This window comes from Pangasianodon hypophthalmus, chromosome 2, assembly GCF_027358585.1.
Source record: "Pangasianodon hypophthalmus isolate fPanHyp1 chromosome 2, fPanHyp1.pri, whole genome shotgun sequence".
Lineage (NCBI taxonomy): Eukaryota > Metazoa > Chordata > Actinopteri > Siluriformes > Pangasiidae > Pangasianodon > Pangasianodon hypophthalmus.
Genome location: NC_069711.1, coordinates 22,887,282 through 22,901,306, shown reverse-complemented (window position 1 = coordinate 22,901,306; position 14,025 = coordinate 22,887,282). Strand labels below are relative to the sequence as shown.

Below are 14,025 nucleotides of genomic sequence, written 5' to 3'. Positions count from 1 at the left end.
TCGGTTCACGTTTGTCCTCCACTCTGGAAAGCGCCGCGAGCAGCTTCAGTGTTCTCTGAGCTGTTGCTCCAGCTGTTAAAATGTGTTTGGACAAAAACAGAGAACGCATGATGGCCAGTCACGTTCTCATTCAATAGCAGTCAGGCCTGTTTATTTACTACAAATTAAACACTTGACAGCCAAAATAAGTGAGGTGCGGGTGTGTGTCTTTAGCTTGTGGAGTTTAGCAGGTATTCATGTGTCATGAGAAAGCATTATATAATAATGGCTTTAGCAGTTTATATACGATCCACAGTAGTTTCATTTTTGTATTTTTTTTTTTATTTCACAGTAGCTGTATAATATGAATAAGAAAAAAAATTAGGAATAATTCTGCCGGGACACAAACTGATGCAATAAGCAATATCACCCAAGTTGGAGCAATGTTGTGCTTGATATCAGCACGGCTGTGATCATCTTTCATCTGCGTCAAGCAAACTTAGTTCAGTTATGACTTCGTTAGTGAACAAAGTGTTGCCAAGACATCATCTGTTTCTCGACCGCAGGCTCCTTATATCAGTATTCCTGAGTTGCACAGATGGGGCCTCCTTGGCATTAAAAGGCTGCATTATAGGGTTATAAAAAGCAGTAAATTGAATTTGCTGATACCTGCAGAAACCCTGGTTTAGAGAAGTGTGTGTGTGTGTGTGTGTGTGTGTGTGTGTGTGTGTGTGTGTGTGTGTTTAACGAGAAATAGCCTTGCCCTGTTTTATTTGGTGATGTTATGGCTTTCTCGTCTGTGGGTATGGTTAATCTAGCCAGTTTTTTTTTTTTTTTTTTTTTTTTTTTTTAATAAGAAAAACTGTTGCTCTGTCCACAGTGACAGCTCAAATTTAGATTCTCACGGCAGCACCACGTGACTGTGGGCCAGCTGTTTGTGTTTTGACTTGTTTTTTAATTAGTAACAGACTTCTGTTTTGACAGTTGAACCATTCGATAATCTTTAAGGAGACTAGCTTTGATATTTGCATATGGTGGGTTATAACAGCTCAAGGACAATTCTGTGCCCTGATATTAAAGCTTCATTTCTCTCTCACAGCTCTTCCTCCCAAGCCGGCCAAACCCATGACTCCTGTGAACAGTAACGGCGTGAAGGAGGCTGCAAGCAGCTCGTTGCAGGACGCTGAATGGTACTGGGGAGACATATCAAGGTAAGATGTGTGTCTCTACCTCTTTGCCCACCTGCACTGTGAACACACACACACACATTTCTTCTGCAGAGTGTGCAATTATTCACCCAGCCACGTCAGGTGATGGGAGTCATGAGATCCCCTGCAGATGAGATAAAAGGCTCACCAGGTTTCCACAGCATAAGCTTCCCCTCTGTGGGAAGAAGAACCATTCCCAGCCCATCTCCCTCCTCCATCATCGCTCCACAACCCCCTCCTGATCTGAGCCGCCATATCTCCCTGCCGACAACCAGTCTCTCGGCACAGTGCTGCGTCATCCGCTTCACTCTGCTCACACCTTTCTCATATAGCAGCGCACACGCCTGCTCTCTGTTAATAGAACAAATCTCACGGCTACTGGATGGAACTGGATATCTCTTTTTTTTTTTTTTTTTTTTTTTTTTTTTTTTTTCCTTCCATGAGCAAAACTTCTTATTAACTTATTTTATTCCACTCTTCCTCCCTCATATAGCTCTGCAAGGGCCATGACAGCCTGGCAGCTGCTCTAGATTAAATCAACAACTGTGAGGAAAAAAAAACAAAAACGGAGAGCTGCATTTTAGTCAGATATAGCAGGGATAGAAGAAGCCTAAATCTCCCAAAATGTCAAACAGCTTGGCGAGTCCATAAAACTCTCAGGTTTTAGCAGATTAGAGGGCTGCTTATTGACCGGCTTTATCCCCATTTGATGTGGAGCGTGTAGAAATGCAGCTCAGGTGCTCTAAGAATCAGGCAGACATCTGAGACTGCTGTAGATCCCCATTAAACACGCGCAGAGGTGAAGGACTCCATGCAAGCCTCGAGCTTCTTTTAGTTTGACCTGAAATCCTAGCTATTTTCAGTGTGTGACTCATTTTGCAGGTAAAATTAGAAACAACCAGTCAGATCTGGCATTTAGTAGTGTATTTGTTCCTAGTGTGTCTGCAGCTCTTAATGCTGCCATGTAACATTAGGATATGGATATATTTTGGAAGCTTATGGCTTAATGGCTCATGTCTGAATAATTTTGCCTTGAGCAAATCCTTTTATACTTAAAGTTAGTGTTGTTATGGATTTTTTTTGGGGCACATTAAAATCATCATACTAATGGACTCAAAGTGGAGTGGTGTGAAAAGTACATCACTAATACAAAATCATCCAGCTTGTGTTCATGCTCTGATTCCTCGAATGATCTGAAGCTTGCCCTATCTAATGTCTACTATACTCTAAAATAGGGCGGCATATCTGCATCGTACCAAAAATACGCCACAAGCCCCCTACTGCAGACTGGATTAAAAAAAAAAAGTTTTTAAAGTTTGCTCCCCTCTGCTGCTGCAGAGGTAGGAGCAACATTGTGTGATAGTGTCTTTACCTCAGATGCCCACAGCAGGATAAATATAAGCCCCTCCTGAGAGCACTGGATCAGAGGTCAGCTGAGCAGCAGCATGACTGAGACGACCAAAGGGCCCAGACAGGGACGAGAGAGAGTGGACTCAGACAGGTTGGATAAGAGTGAAAGAAGACAAGACCTTGAGTTTTCTCTTTTGGGCTCTTTTTAAACCTTAGGTTCTGTCAAGGTCAAAAGATATTTAAAGAGGAACAAGGTCACTCTGTGTGAATCTGTATGAAAGTGACACATCATGTGTCCATTGCAATAAACGATCACTATATTACTAATAGCTGAATGAAGATACGATATATTCTTTTTGTAAAGATACATTTTTACAACTGTATTTTGATGTTCTATATGAGTGTACAGAACAGAAGGGTTAATGCATCAAACAGTGTGTGTAAGTGTGAGAAAATGTCAGTTAAGTCTGAGTGTTAGGAAAAGTAAACCATGCTGAGAGGTCTCGTTCGCTCTCAGATGCCAGCATCAGACCGCACGGTCACAGGCTAGTGCCTTCGTCCTCATCCAGAACAAACACACACTCCTGACAGGAGAAAGCAGCAGGAGAGCACTTTTACGCCAGTGCTGTTCACACAGAGCAGAGGCTTTTACTGTTCATTTGTCTATGAAGATTTCAGGGATGTCATACGTGCCTCTAACCTGACTGTCTTCACGTTTTCTCCCCTCCTTCTGTCTCTTTATCTCAACTCCTTTTTGCTATCCAGGGAAGAGGTGAACGACAAACTGCGAGACATGCCAGACGGGACCTTCCTGGTACGGGATGCCTCGACTAAAATGCAGGGAGACTACACGTTAACTTTAAGGTGGGAACTGCTTCACGTATTTAAGCTCTAGGTTGTGATGTTCTTTTTGAATTCATCGTCTAATGCAAGTTGATTTGTCCCTTTAGGAAAGGTGGCAACAATAAGCTAATAAAGATCTACCATCGTGACGGCAAATATGGTTTCTCAGACCCGCTTACCTTCAGTTCGGTGGTGGAGCTCATCAGTCACTACAGACACGAGTCTCTGGCTCAGTACAACACAAAACTGGACGTCAAGCTCATGTACCCCATCTCCCGCTACCAGCAGGTACAAGCACTGCACACCTCTCTCACTTCCCCCTCCTTTCAGCCTGCCCGCCTCTCTCTCGATGCTGTTTGCCGCCCCACAGCCCCCCACGCTTGTTCTAAGACTCTGTTTGGTCAATGAACACTGCAGCTTGTTGCTTGTGAAAGTGCCAAAGCAGCAGGATGTTCACGGCATGAAATATTACTGTGCTTATTTGCCACTGCAGCGCACTCTCTAAATAATTGCACACATCCACAATGTCGAAAGGCCATCCAGGCATTTATTCCTTACCCCACCCCCCCACCCCCATCACCATGTGTTTCTAAGGCACTCACATGGCAACTATTATTTAGAAGGTACCACAAAAATGCACTGGAATTTTCGGTTTTATTAATTATTCCTTCTTCCTACAAGGAAAGAGATCTAGTCTGTGAGCAAATTTTACAAGGTTGTGCCTGAAGGCCTCTTATTTTCTTCAGTAACACCTCTTCCAACCCGCCCCTCTCTCTCTGTCTCTCTCAGGATCAGCTGGTAAAAGAAGACAACATCGATGCTGTGGGGAAGAAACTCCAGGAATATCACAATCAATATCAGGAAAAGAGCAAAGAGTATGACAGACTGTATGACGAGTACACAAAGACGTCGCAGGTATATAAAATAAAGAATACAGTTGCATCAAACTGGTTCATCTTAGAATATCCAGGCCCATTTGTTTAAACATAAACTCTCCACATGTGGTACTCTCAGCTTTGACAACATAACCTGTTTTCAACAAGTGGCTATGTTTGAAATGGCAGTATACACAGTGTATGCTAGATGCTGTACTTCCCACAGTTATACAGTATTATTCAGTATTATACTGCACAGTTACAGTGTATAACTGCAGACGCATTTGCGTTTTTCGTCTTCTTTTGTATTGAAAATGAAACATCAAGGTAGCACTAGTGGTGCATTATTGTGGTACCACTGGCATACGTTCATATTCATTGTTCACATACTGTGCACTACATACTTCTTTGTGACGGGGTTTAGCATGAGCAGTACATGTCATGTGCCATTTGGAGCGGTGTTTCAGTGGTGAGAACCCAATTTGTGTCAGTATTGAGTGCATTGATTTTCTTTTGCCTTCGATTGCAGGAGATTCAGATGAAGCGCACTGCAATAGAAGCCTTCAACGAGACCATCAAGATATTCGAAGAGCAATGTCACACGCAGGAGCGCTACAGCAAGGAATATATCGAGCGCTTCCGCAGAGAGGGCAATGACAAAGAGATCGAAAGGTACACACTCGTTTGGAATAATCAGTCTTCTGGTCCTAATTCCAGCAAAGGTCACTGGAAATCCCATATAGACCAGTGCAACATACTAATAAAACACTTTGCTTTTCTGCTAGGATAATGATGAACTACGCCAAACTCAAATCGCGACTAGGGGAGATCCACGAAAGCAAAATCCGCCTGGAGCAGGACCTGAAGACGCAAGCTCTAGACAACAGGGAGACAGACAAAAAGATGAATAGCTTAAAGCCAGACCTTATCCAGCTGAGGAAAATCCGAGATCAGTATCTTGTGTAAGTGGCTGCTTTTATTCCATGTAGAGCAGGGCGTGTTTGTGTGTGTCTGTGTGTCTATGTGTCTGTGTGTGTGTGTGTGTGTGTGTGTGTGTGTGTGTGTGTGTGTCTGTCTGTGTGTGCATGCGTGTCTGTGAGTTTTTCCCTCATCAGTAATTTCTGTCTTCCTTCCTCGCAGCTGGCTCAATCACAAAGGCGTACGTCAGAAACGAATAAATGACTGGCTCGGCATCAAAAACGAGAACACAGATGAGTAAGTTCATTAGAAGTGCTTTTTTTTTCCCGTTTTCCTTTTATTTTTACAGTACTCTTGATTCACTATTAGGGCTGGCTATGAATTCACTTACCGGCCTTCTCTGCAGCTTGCTCACTAAATAGAAACAAGACTTGCTGCATCATCAGTGTCGGTTATGTAGTGCTAGAACTGTAACTGCTGTCAGTCTCTTACCATGTTCTGCCTGTTTTTTTGGGTCCAGTACTTACTTTGTGAGTGAAGAAGATGAGAACCTGCCACACTACGATGAGAAGAGTTGGTTTGTTGGGGACCTGAACCGCACACAGGCTGAGGATCTTCTGCTGGGCAAGCCAGACGGAGCCTTCCTCATCCGCGAGAGCAGCAAGAAGGGCTGTTACGCCTGCTCTGTAGTGTGAGTAGCATTTACATTTCTAATTCACATTAAGTTTCCTACAGAACACTTTAGTAACACTTAATTTTCCAAAAGTGCTGTCAGTGAAGGGCCAAAGCCAGTCAGGATGATTGATTGACATATTATTAGTGGTGGGCAATGTGGGGAAAAACATCATCTGAGCAGTGAGTGTGATTTCATCAAGTACAACATGTTCCTGGGTCAAAATCCAAGAACATGTTGCTCCTAAAACCATATTCCTTTTAACCAGGCACAACCACATGATCATCAGTGTGCACTTCCTGTTCTGCACCAACTGGCTTTCAGAGTTTATCGTTGTCTAAATCCTTGTTTAAATAAAAATCTACACTTCTTTTCTCATGTAATTATATGGACATTTACTGATGTATTATATTGATTGGTATCCAGCTACTGTTAATATTTTGCCGGTCTAGCTGTTTGAGTGCTCATTCGGTTGGACTGCGGGAAAACAAAAAATCAGAAAAAGCCGTCGTGTTAACTACTCCCTCTAACAGGGTTTTATTAGCCATGACCTATTTGATGAGCATGAGCATATGCTTTAGATGGAGACTACAGAGCACTTCTATATGTCTGGATAAATGCTGTAAATATCTCAACGAATTATTTCAACAAATAACAATTTTGGCCATTTTATGAACTGAAATGCAGAACTACAAGTTTTCTTTCTGTCGGGAAGCTGACTGAGGTGTTTAATAGAGTAGGAGGTGCACACTGATGATCACAACAGCAGTGATGAGTATTTAAAAAAAAAAAAAAAAAAAATGTAACATAGAATGCAAATAAACCTGGAGGAAAATGTGCAGTGTTTTGTTGTTGGAGGGACCAGAAGTTCTACCTATGATATTCTCAGAAAAGTTTTGTTTATTGAGGTGATATCTGTATCAGATCACGATCCAGCCTTTTATATATGACTATCAGTGATGTATGCAGACTTTGTGAATAAACTGGCCTTGTCTTTAATGACCTGAACTTATCTCTGCTCCGTCTTTTTCTTCCTTGTGTAGTGTGGACGGAGAAGTGAAGCACTGTGTGATCTACAGCACGCCGCGCGGTTACGGCTTCGCTGAGCCATACAACCTGTACAGCACTCTGAAAGACCTTGTTCTGCACTATCACCAGACCTCGCTGGTCCAGCACAACGACTCGCTCAACGTGCGCCTGGCCTACCCCGTCTACGCACAGATGCCCTCAGGCCCCCACAGATGAGGCCCTGCCCATTCCCACACACACACACACACACACACACATACACACACACACACACACGTCCCTACAAACAAAACAAAACAAAATCCAACACGACAAACACTTGCTGCAACACACACACACACACACACGTCAGCCACCTTCGGAGTTCTATATTTTTACTAGAACAATTTGGAGGGCATTCTTTCTAAAGACTGCTTGATTTGCACAAGGAAGTTTTAAATGTTTGTGAATGTGAAAAAAAGACAGAAGGAAGCAGAAGAGGCGAGTTTCAGGTGACCCACGCTGCTACCTAAACTCCAGCTGGGACTTTTTACATGCTTCTTGATTTAAAGCTTTTTTTTTTTGTCCTCTTTTCTTTTTCATTGTCATTCATTTGTACATTTTTATCCCTTTGTCCCATCCTCCTTTACTAAGAGCAAGGCAGGAAAATATATATGTTTTGTTTCTTCTCTCTCTCTCTCTCTCTCTCTCTCTCTCCCTCTCCTTCTTTCTCATTGCGTGTATGCTGAAAAGGCAAATGTATGTAGCAAACAGACGCCTGACACTTTCCAGAGTGTTTCTCACAGTAACTGCTGCTGAACAAGGGATTGTGGGAGGGAATGGAACAGGACAGGGGTAGGGTGGGCTGGGGGGACAAGCTGAGAGGGCACAAGTGAAAATATGTCATAGTCTTAAACAAAACAGGCTTGCTTTTATATGTTAGAGGGGAGTTGTTTAAATTTTTTTTTAGTTTGCTTTTCTTGCTGGATCTGATCTTTTTTTTTTTTTTTAAACTTTATGAGCAGTAATGGTGTTACAGTCCAGTGCAGAGACCAAAGTTAGCATAGGGAGGAAGTGTCTTTTTTTTTTTTTTTTTTTTTTTTTTCTTTGTTGTGTTCATTTGCTTAATGAGAATGAGAGGAAAGTGTTATTTCACCCTAAAACCTAAGACTCGGTAACTAAAGCTCCAGACAGAAATAAAGATTATAATTTACTTGACTGGATTTTTTTTCTTCTTTTAATAAAACTTATTGACACATTTTGACATGACTCCTAGAATCACAAACAGTGATGAGAATATTATTAAAAATAAAGCCAGTCAAGGAAATCCCTGTCATCTGCAGCTCTAGTTAAGTCCACATAGGTTTTAGGGAAAAATGTCACTTCTGCTAATGCCTATGCTAATAAACTGCTAACCACACATGAAATAGAGTTCGGGCCTGTGTCTTGTGCTCAAGCGCAAAGTTTTCCTACCAAAATCGGAAGCAGTCAATGTGAAGCACTTATTTGCCATGATAAATCCTGCAGCTACACAATTTGTACACCAAATTAAAACAGAAAACATGAAACAAAACGAGAAACACTATTTGATGTGTGGTTGTTAAAATGATACAGAATCTCTGTTGATTGCTGAAGGCAAAACTTTGACTTGTTTGTGTTCAGCTTTGAATGATTCAGTGTACAAGAAGCAGAAGCAGTGGGTCAGTGATGAGAAAGACTTGCTTTAGATGACAAAAAAAAAACTTGAAGAGAGTGCAATCCAACACGTGTATTGATAGCATGGAGGTCTAACAAAATAAGCTCTGATGCACCGATGAGCGATAATCACATGCACTAAGACCCCTTTTGAGAAAAATGCTTCTTTTTCTACCTGGTGCTTCTTATAATGAGTGAATGCTTTCATTGTCAAAAAGCTAAAAGGTCAACATTTGAACATTTGGCTACTTGTTAGTGTTCATGTTGCACAATAAAACCTTTTCAGAAATTAGATAACATCACAGCGAAATGCACAATATTCTGTGATTATACTGGCCACATCACTTCTGATTAGCACTGGACTCTCTCTTTCCCTGCTGCTCGTTCCTGGTACTGTTGTTTCGTCCACGCTCTTCTTTTAAAGCTCGATCAGCCTGATTTACTGGCGCGGGATTGCTTTTTGATGTCAGTTTTCACACACCGCATGGGCAGCTGAAGGAGCGTAACGTGCTTATTCCTCCTTTATAAACTCTATGCATTATGTCCACCTCTGTGTCACACTCGCTCCTCTATATTGTACTCCACACCAGAGAGGTTGTGAAATGTTATTCACAAGTTTACGTACAAAAAGGTCAAATGCACAGTCAGTATTCCTGTCCCCTCTGTTATATCAGGAGTTAGTGGTCATTCTAAGTGTCTGAACCTGGACGGTGAGGACTTCTGGTACAGTCAGTGGAGTCGGGTCAGGTTGAGCACAACTGACAGGACAGCAAGGCCACGGTTTAGCCGTGTCCTCGTCTAACACAGCCAGCTGATCACCGCTCCCTTGAGTGCATGTGCTTTATCTGTCTTCCCTCTTCACGCCCTGAGTGTACGGCTTCGAGATAAAAACCACATTCAGGCCCCGAGTCCTTGATAGAAGCCACATGTCCTCACAGCTTGTGACTTGAAGTTGGCCAGACAGTGAAGGATTCCTTTCTGTCTGTCCTCTACATTGCAGGCCTTCCTCTGCCTCGCACCATGGCAACTAGCATAAGAGCAATAGAGCTCCTTGTGACTGTGTATCACGGCTCTCGCTAGGCTGCAATTGCTGAGGAAAGAGCAGCAGTGAAGCTTCCTAGTGCACACTGGGATATTTGGAGAATGACCAACGTCTCCACACGAACATCTCCAGACATCCACTTTTCAAACCCCTTCCCAGCAAATACTTGATTTCCTCTTCTGCACTATGACCCCATAGGCATCGTGGCAACCCTATTCACATGCACGGGGTTCGCTTTTTCTGTAAAACTTTTATAGATCAAAGATTCTATTTAGCGTCTCTCTTTTTGTTTTCCTTTTTCAAAGATGCAGATTGTTTGTCTAACCTGGGCCACTGACGGGTCCTCTCTCTATTACTTGAACTATTGCATTGCTCACTGTTGAATGTCTTTATATTGCATATATACAAATATATTAAAGAAGAGGAAATCCCTTTTATGACAGCCGAGTTCGGAATATATGTAAACACATTTATTCAAAGACACAACTTCAAGTGTTGGTTGTTTCTTAAAGGGGTTTGCTTTAACTGAAATACGACTGTTTATTGGATCCTGCTGTCCAATATTGCACACATCATATTGAAGAGACTTTATAGAACAACTTTACAAGGCTGGCGACAGAGTGAGGTTTTTCTGTGTGTCATACAACTCATCATGTTCGTACATTTATTGAACAATTGTTAAGGCTGAGTTGTAAAAGTTTTATTAATTCCTGGCATTGAGACCAAAGATTTGAGTTTGATTTCTTTTCTCCTAGTGTTTGTTTTGAGCGAATGCGTAGTTTTTCCCTAGTGTTTTTTTTTTCTCAATGAAAACTCAAGGTGATATACTGGTTGGGTTATATTCGTGTTTGTCTTATCAAAAGGATAACAGACTATTGTGAATTGTATTAACGGGGTTAGTATACTCAGACTGTTGAACAATCTGACAGTTTAAGTGAAGGGGAAAAATCTTTCCACTTAAGAAACTATTTTACCCCTAAACCAGTGAAGAGTAAACCTGAGGTTCATCTTTTCCCCCGCCGACAATTTTAGGAAGTGCTTGAATAGTTTAGTGTGCCATCAGTGTTTTCATTTTGAACGACTGCTCACTGAAACACATCACGCCACCGAAATCCTGTTTGTCGCTCTTTTTCTCACATTCAGAAAAAGTTGGGCCTAGCTGGAGGCCTGGATTTTCTCTCCTTTGGACATTTGTAGAGAGAGAAAAGCGAACTAGTGCACCTAGCAATTTGTGGTTTGTCTCAAAAAACGCAATGTGATCATCATTCTCTGCAGGGCAGAAAAGCGGTGGGGTTCGTTGGCACTCTTTGTTCACACACTCCACAAAGCATGCAATATTTCATTTTTCATTTTCTTTCCTAAAGGTTTCAGGGACAAAAACAAGCATTGCATTGGGGGGTTCGTATGAAGGACATGTTTACCAGAGAAAAAAATGTGGGATGGGGACGGGGGGGAATTAAACAGAGTTAAAGAAAAACAGATTAACGGTGCATTACTTCAAAAGCTCAAAGGGTTCGGGCATGAACCAAAACCTCTCCACTCACCTCAAACTGTCTGAGTTGTGATTAGATCATCAGGCTTCGGTTATTTCAAGACTGTTAACGCCACAATGTACGATTCTCTTGCCCTTTTGTGCAGTTCTGCAAAGTTTTATTTGCAGTTGGGTTTGAATATGTTGTGATTCTCATTGGGAGTCTTTTATGTTCTTACCACTACTGTCACATCATGACACCCAGCACAGCTTAATGGAGTAAAGCTTCTTATATTTAAATAAAGAAAAAATGGAGAAAAAAAAGGAAAAGTAAAAAAATAATTTAAAAAGAAAAAAAAAATAACAAAACAAAACCCACTCTCCCTCCCACTTTGACATACGTACAAACCCAGCATGCTTCTTTGGTACTCTTGACTGTTGTTTTGTGTAAAAAAGAAAAAGTTAAAAAAAAAAAAAAAGATGTTGAAACAAGAACTGTTATTTGTCTGTTTATGGTGTAGTCAGATATACATTTTGATATCGCTTATTAAAAACACTGCTTTTTCAGCTGAAATAAGTTTGAACCCTGTGTTTCAGTGGACAACGCAAAATATGATATTGTTCCTAAATACTGAGAATGAGGGGCCGCATCAGCAATAGCAAACCTGCCACAGGTTTCGACTTTTTTCCACAGGATTTTATCGGTACATCACTGGATAATGACAAAGAGTCCAAGAATCTACTAATACCTAAGTCTTGAAACAGCAACATTTTTATGAGTTGAATTTGAATACACTCTTTTCAGTGAATATTTGCCCGACACCAGCAGATATTTCTAGACTCAGCTTGAGCAATAAGCCGTTGGCCCTGAAATCAGCTAAATCACTGTATCCCACAAAACACTAAAAAAAAAAAATCTAAAAGCACGCACCAAACTCGAATCTCTCCTGCACTACCTACACATGCATTTTTTACTTGCCGCATCAGTCATACGACAGCATCTCGTTCTGTTCATTATAGCTGGAGAACAAGAGTAGAAAACATCCTCTTTCTCAGTATTTGAATATCATTGTTGCTACAGGCTTATTGATACTCCTCAGTTGTTTTCCACCATATTTTCTTGTATCTGTTACAATAGTTTGTATTGGTTGTAGACTCTCCATTTGTTATGAGATGAACTCATGTATATTCTCAATGGAACTCCACAATATTCATTTCTCTTGCGGAATAAAGAAAATATTTTGTCCAAGCTTGTGTGCATTTGTCTGGGTTTCTCAGCATCTTTGTCCTCCTCTTGCTATAGAAATACACTGAAGTCATTTAGTGGTCTGTGTGATATATATGCAACGCAGGTTTCTGTGTAGAATTCACATTCACAGATATATGAATTATTTAGTTTCCACACTGAAATAATCTCCTATAAAATGTATTCATGCTGTGTGGACGATCAATCAGGAGAAAACTCAACTTTTAATGTTTTCTTTTCATCTTTTTCTCACCATAAGGTCTTGAAATGTGAAGCGCTCTGAAGAATATAACTGAATATAGAACTTGCCTCATTTAAGTGAAAGCTACATTACGTATTTATACATATTTAGATGTTAAGGGTATGCATATTAATGCAGTGCTACAGTTGTAAAAATATTTCTTTAAAAAAAAAAAAAAAAAAAAGAAGGGTGACCGAGATGGCTCTGGCTACACCTCATATTTGATTGACCAAAATTTTTAACACAGCTGGCTGATTCAGTCAGGCAAGGATTTTTTTTTTTTTAATAATTTTTTTGGTTTGTTTTTTCATCGCTCTAAAGCCCTCAGCTACTCCCTGGCCATGTACAACTGAATGGAAAATGGGGAAAAAAGAGAATAGAACTGGCCTAATAAGGAAAAACAAATACTTTATGATATAGTCATGTAAGGAATAAAACAAAATGGAGCATGCTGTTACAAGAAAATATAAAAAATTTGAGAATTTAACAGCACAATGTCTTAATTAAGGTATTCATGACTAAACCATGCCTGCCACTGTCATATTTCACTGAAAGCAACATTTACAGCTGTGCATTTACAGCTGTGCATCACATGACACATCCTGAGTCAGTTCTTTTCTACTAAATCAACAGAAATCATTTCTTTCATTAACGATACACATCGCTCCTGCACAGTTACTGGCCCTGGTCTCATTTAGAACATCTAAAAATCAAGAGCGGAGAACATGGATTACCTGCCTGAGTAGTGTGAGGAGCTCGAAACAGAACAATACGGACTGGATGGAAAGTCCTGAGGGCTTCTGCCTTAAACCACACTTTCATGACAATGACAGAAAAGAATTCAATCTCAGAACCATTCTGACCTTTACTGTGGACGATTGTCTTTCTGCACCGGTCTCCTCTGATTCAGCTCCTACTGAAGGAACTGGTGGTCTTGCTGTATCTTCTCTTCCAAAACAATAATAATAATAATAATAATAATAACAGAGTTAATAATGAATGATTTCCAGCAGCACTACTTGATGTTCTTTGACTTGGTGTTAGCTACAAGGTCATTTTGAACATTCATTCATATAGTCATATATTCATAAGCAGCTATCGTTTCTGTCTTTTTGTCTTTAAGCAAAATTGGCAACTGGGGAAATAGCAGATAGTCGCACTGAGGTAGGCAACTACTACAAGACATAAGCTTAATACTTAACACTGGATTCAAAAGGAAAGAATAATGCAGCGGCCTAGCCAGTGGTCATTAGCATTTGTAACTCAGTGTTTAAGTTTCACCGAATTTAGTAACGAGAATGCCGAAAAAACATTACAGTAAAAAAGAATGGAAAAGGTTTTTTACAATAGTTCCTTTGTCCAGACTTGAGGACGTACACTACTGAGTTATTGTGAATGTAAGAGTGAGTGTGTGTGTGCTTGTGTGTGTGTGTGTGTGTGTGTGTGTGTGTGTGTGTGTGTGTGTGTGTGTGGCCA

The 14,025-nt window shown here is 40.8% G+C and overlaps 1 protein-coding gene across 4 annotated transcripts in view; it reads left to right on the top strand.

Moving 5' to 3' along the window:
- pik3r3b (phosphoinositide-3-kinase, regulatory subunit 3b (gamma)) overlaps positions 1–12,311 on the top strand; it is a 191,104-nt gene extending 178,793 nt beyond the window's left edge. For all 4 annotated transcript variants that reach the window (XM_026933188.3, XM_053230320.1, XM_026933189.3 and 1 more), the window contains 9 exons: positions 1,079–1,190; positions 3,303–3,401; positions 3,488–3,668; positions 4,170–4,295; positions 4,785–4,927; positions 5,041–5,217; positions 5,396–5,470; positions 5,694–5,864; positions 6,890–12,311. In XM_026933188.3, coding sequence (XP_026788989.1) covers positions 1,079–1,190; positions 3,303–3,401; positions 3,488–3,668; positions 4,170–4,295; positions 4,785–4,927; positions 5,041–5,217; positions 5,396–5,470; positions 5,694–5,864; positions 6,890–7,091 — 1,286 coding nt within the window. In that variant the 3' untranslated portion in view covers positions 7,092–12,311. The remainder of the gene's footprint in view (positions 1–1,078; positions 1,191–3,302; positions 3,402–3,487; positions 3,669–4,169; positions 4,296–4,784; positions 4,928–5,040; positions 5,218–5,395; positions 5,471–5,693; positions 5,865–6,889) is intronic.
- The last annotated feature ends 1,714 nt before the right edge of the window (positions 12,312–14,025 follow it).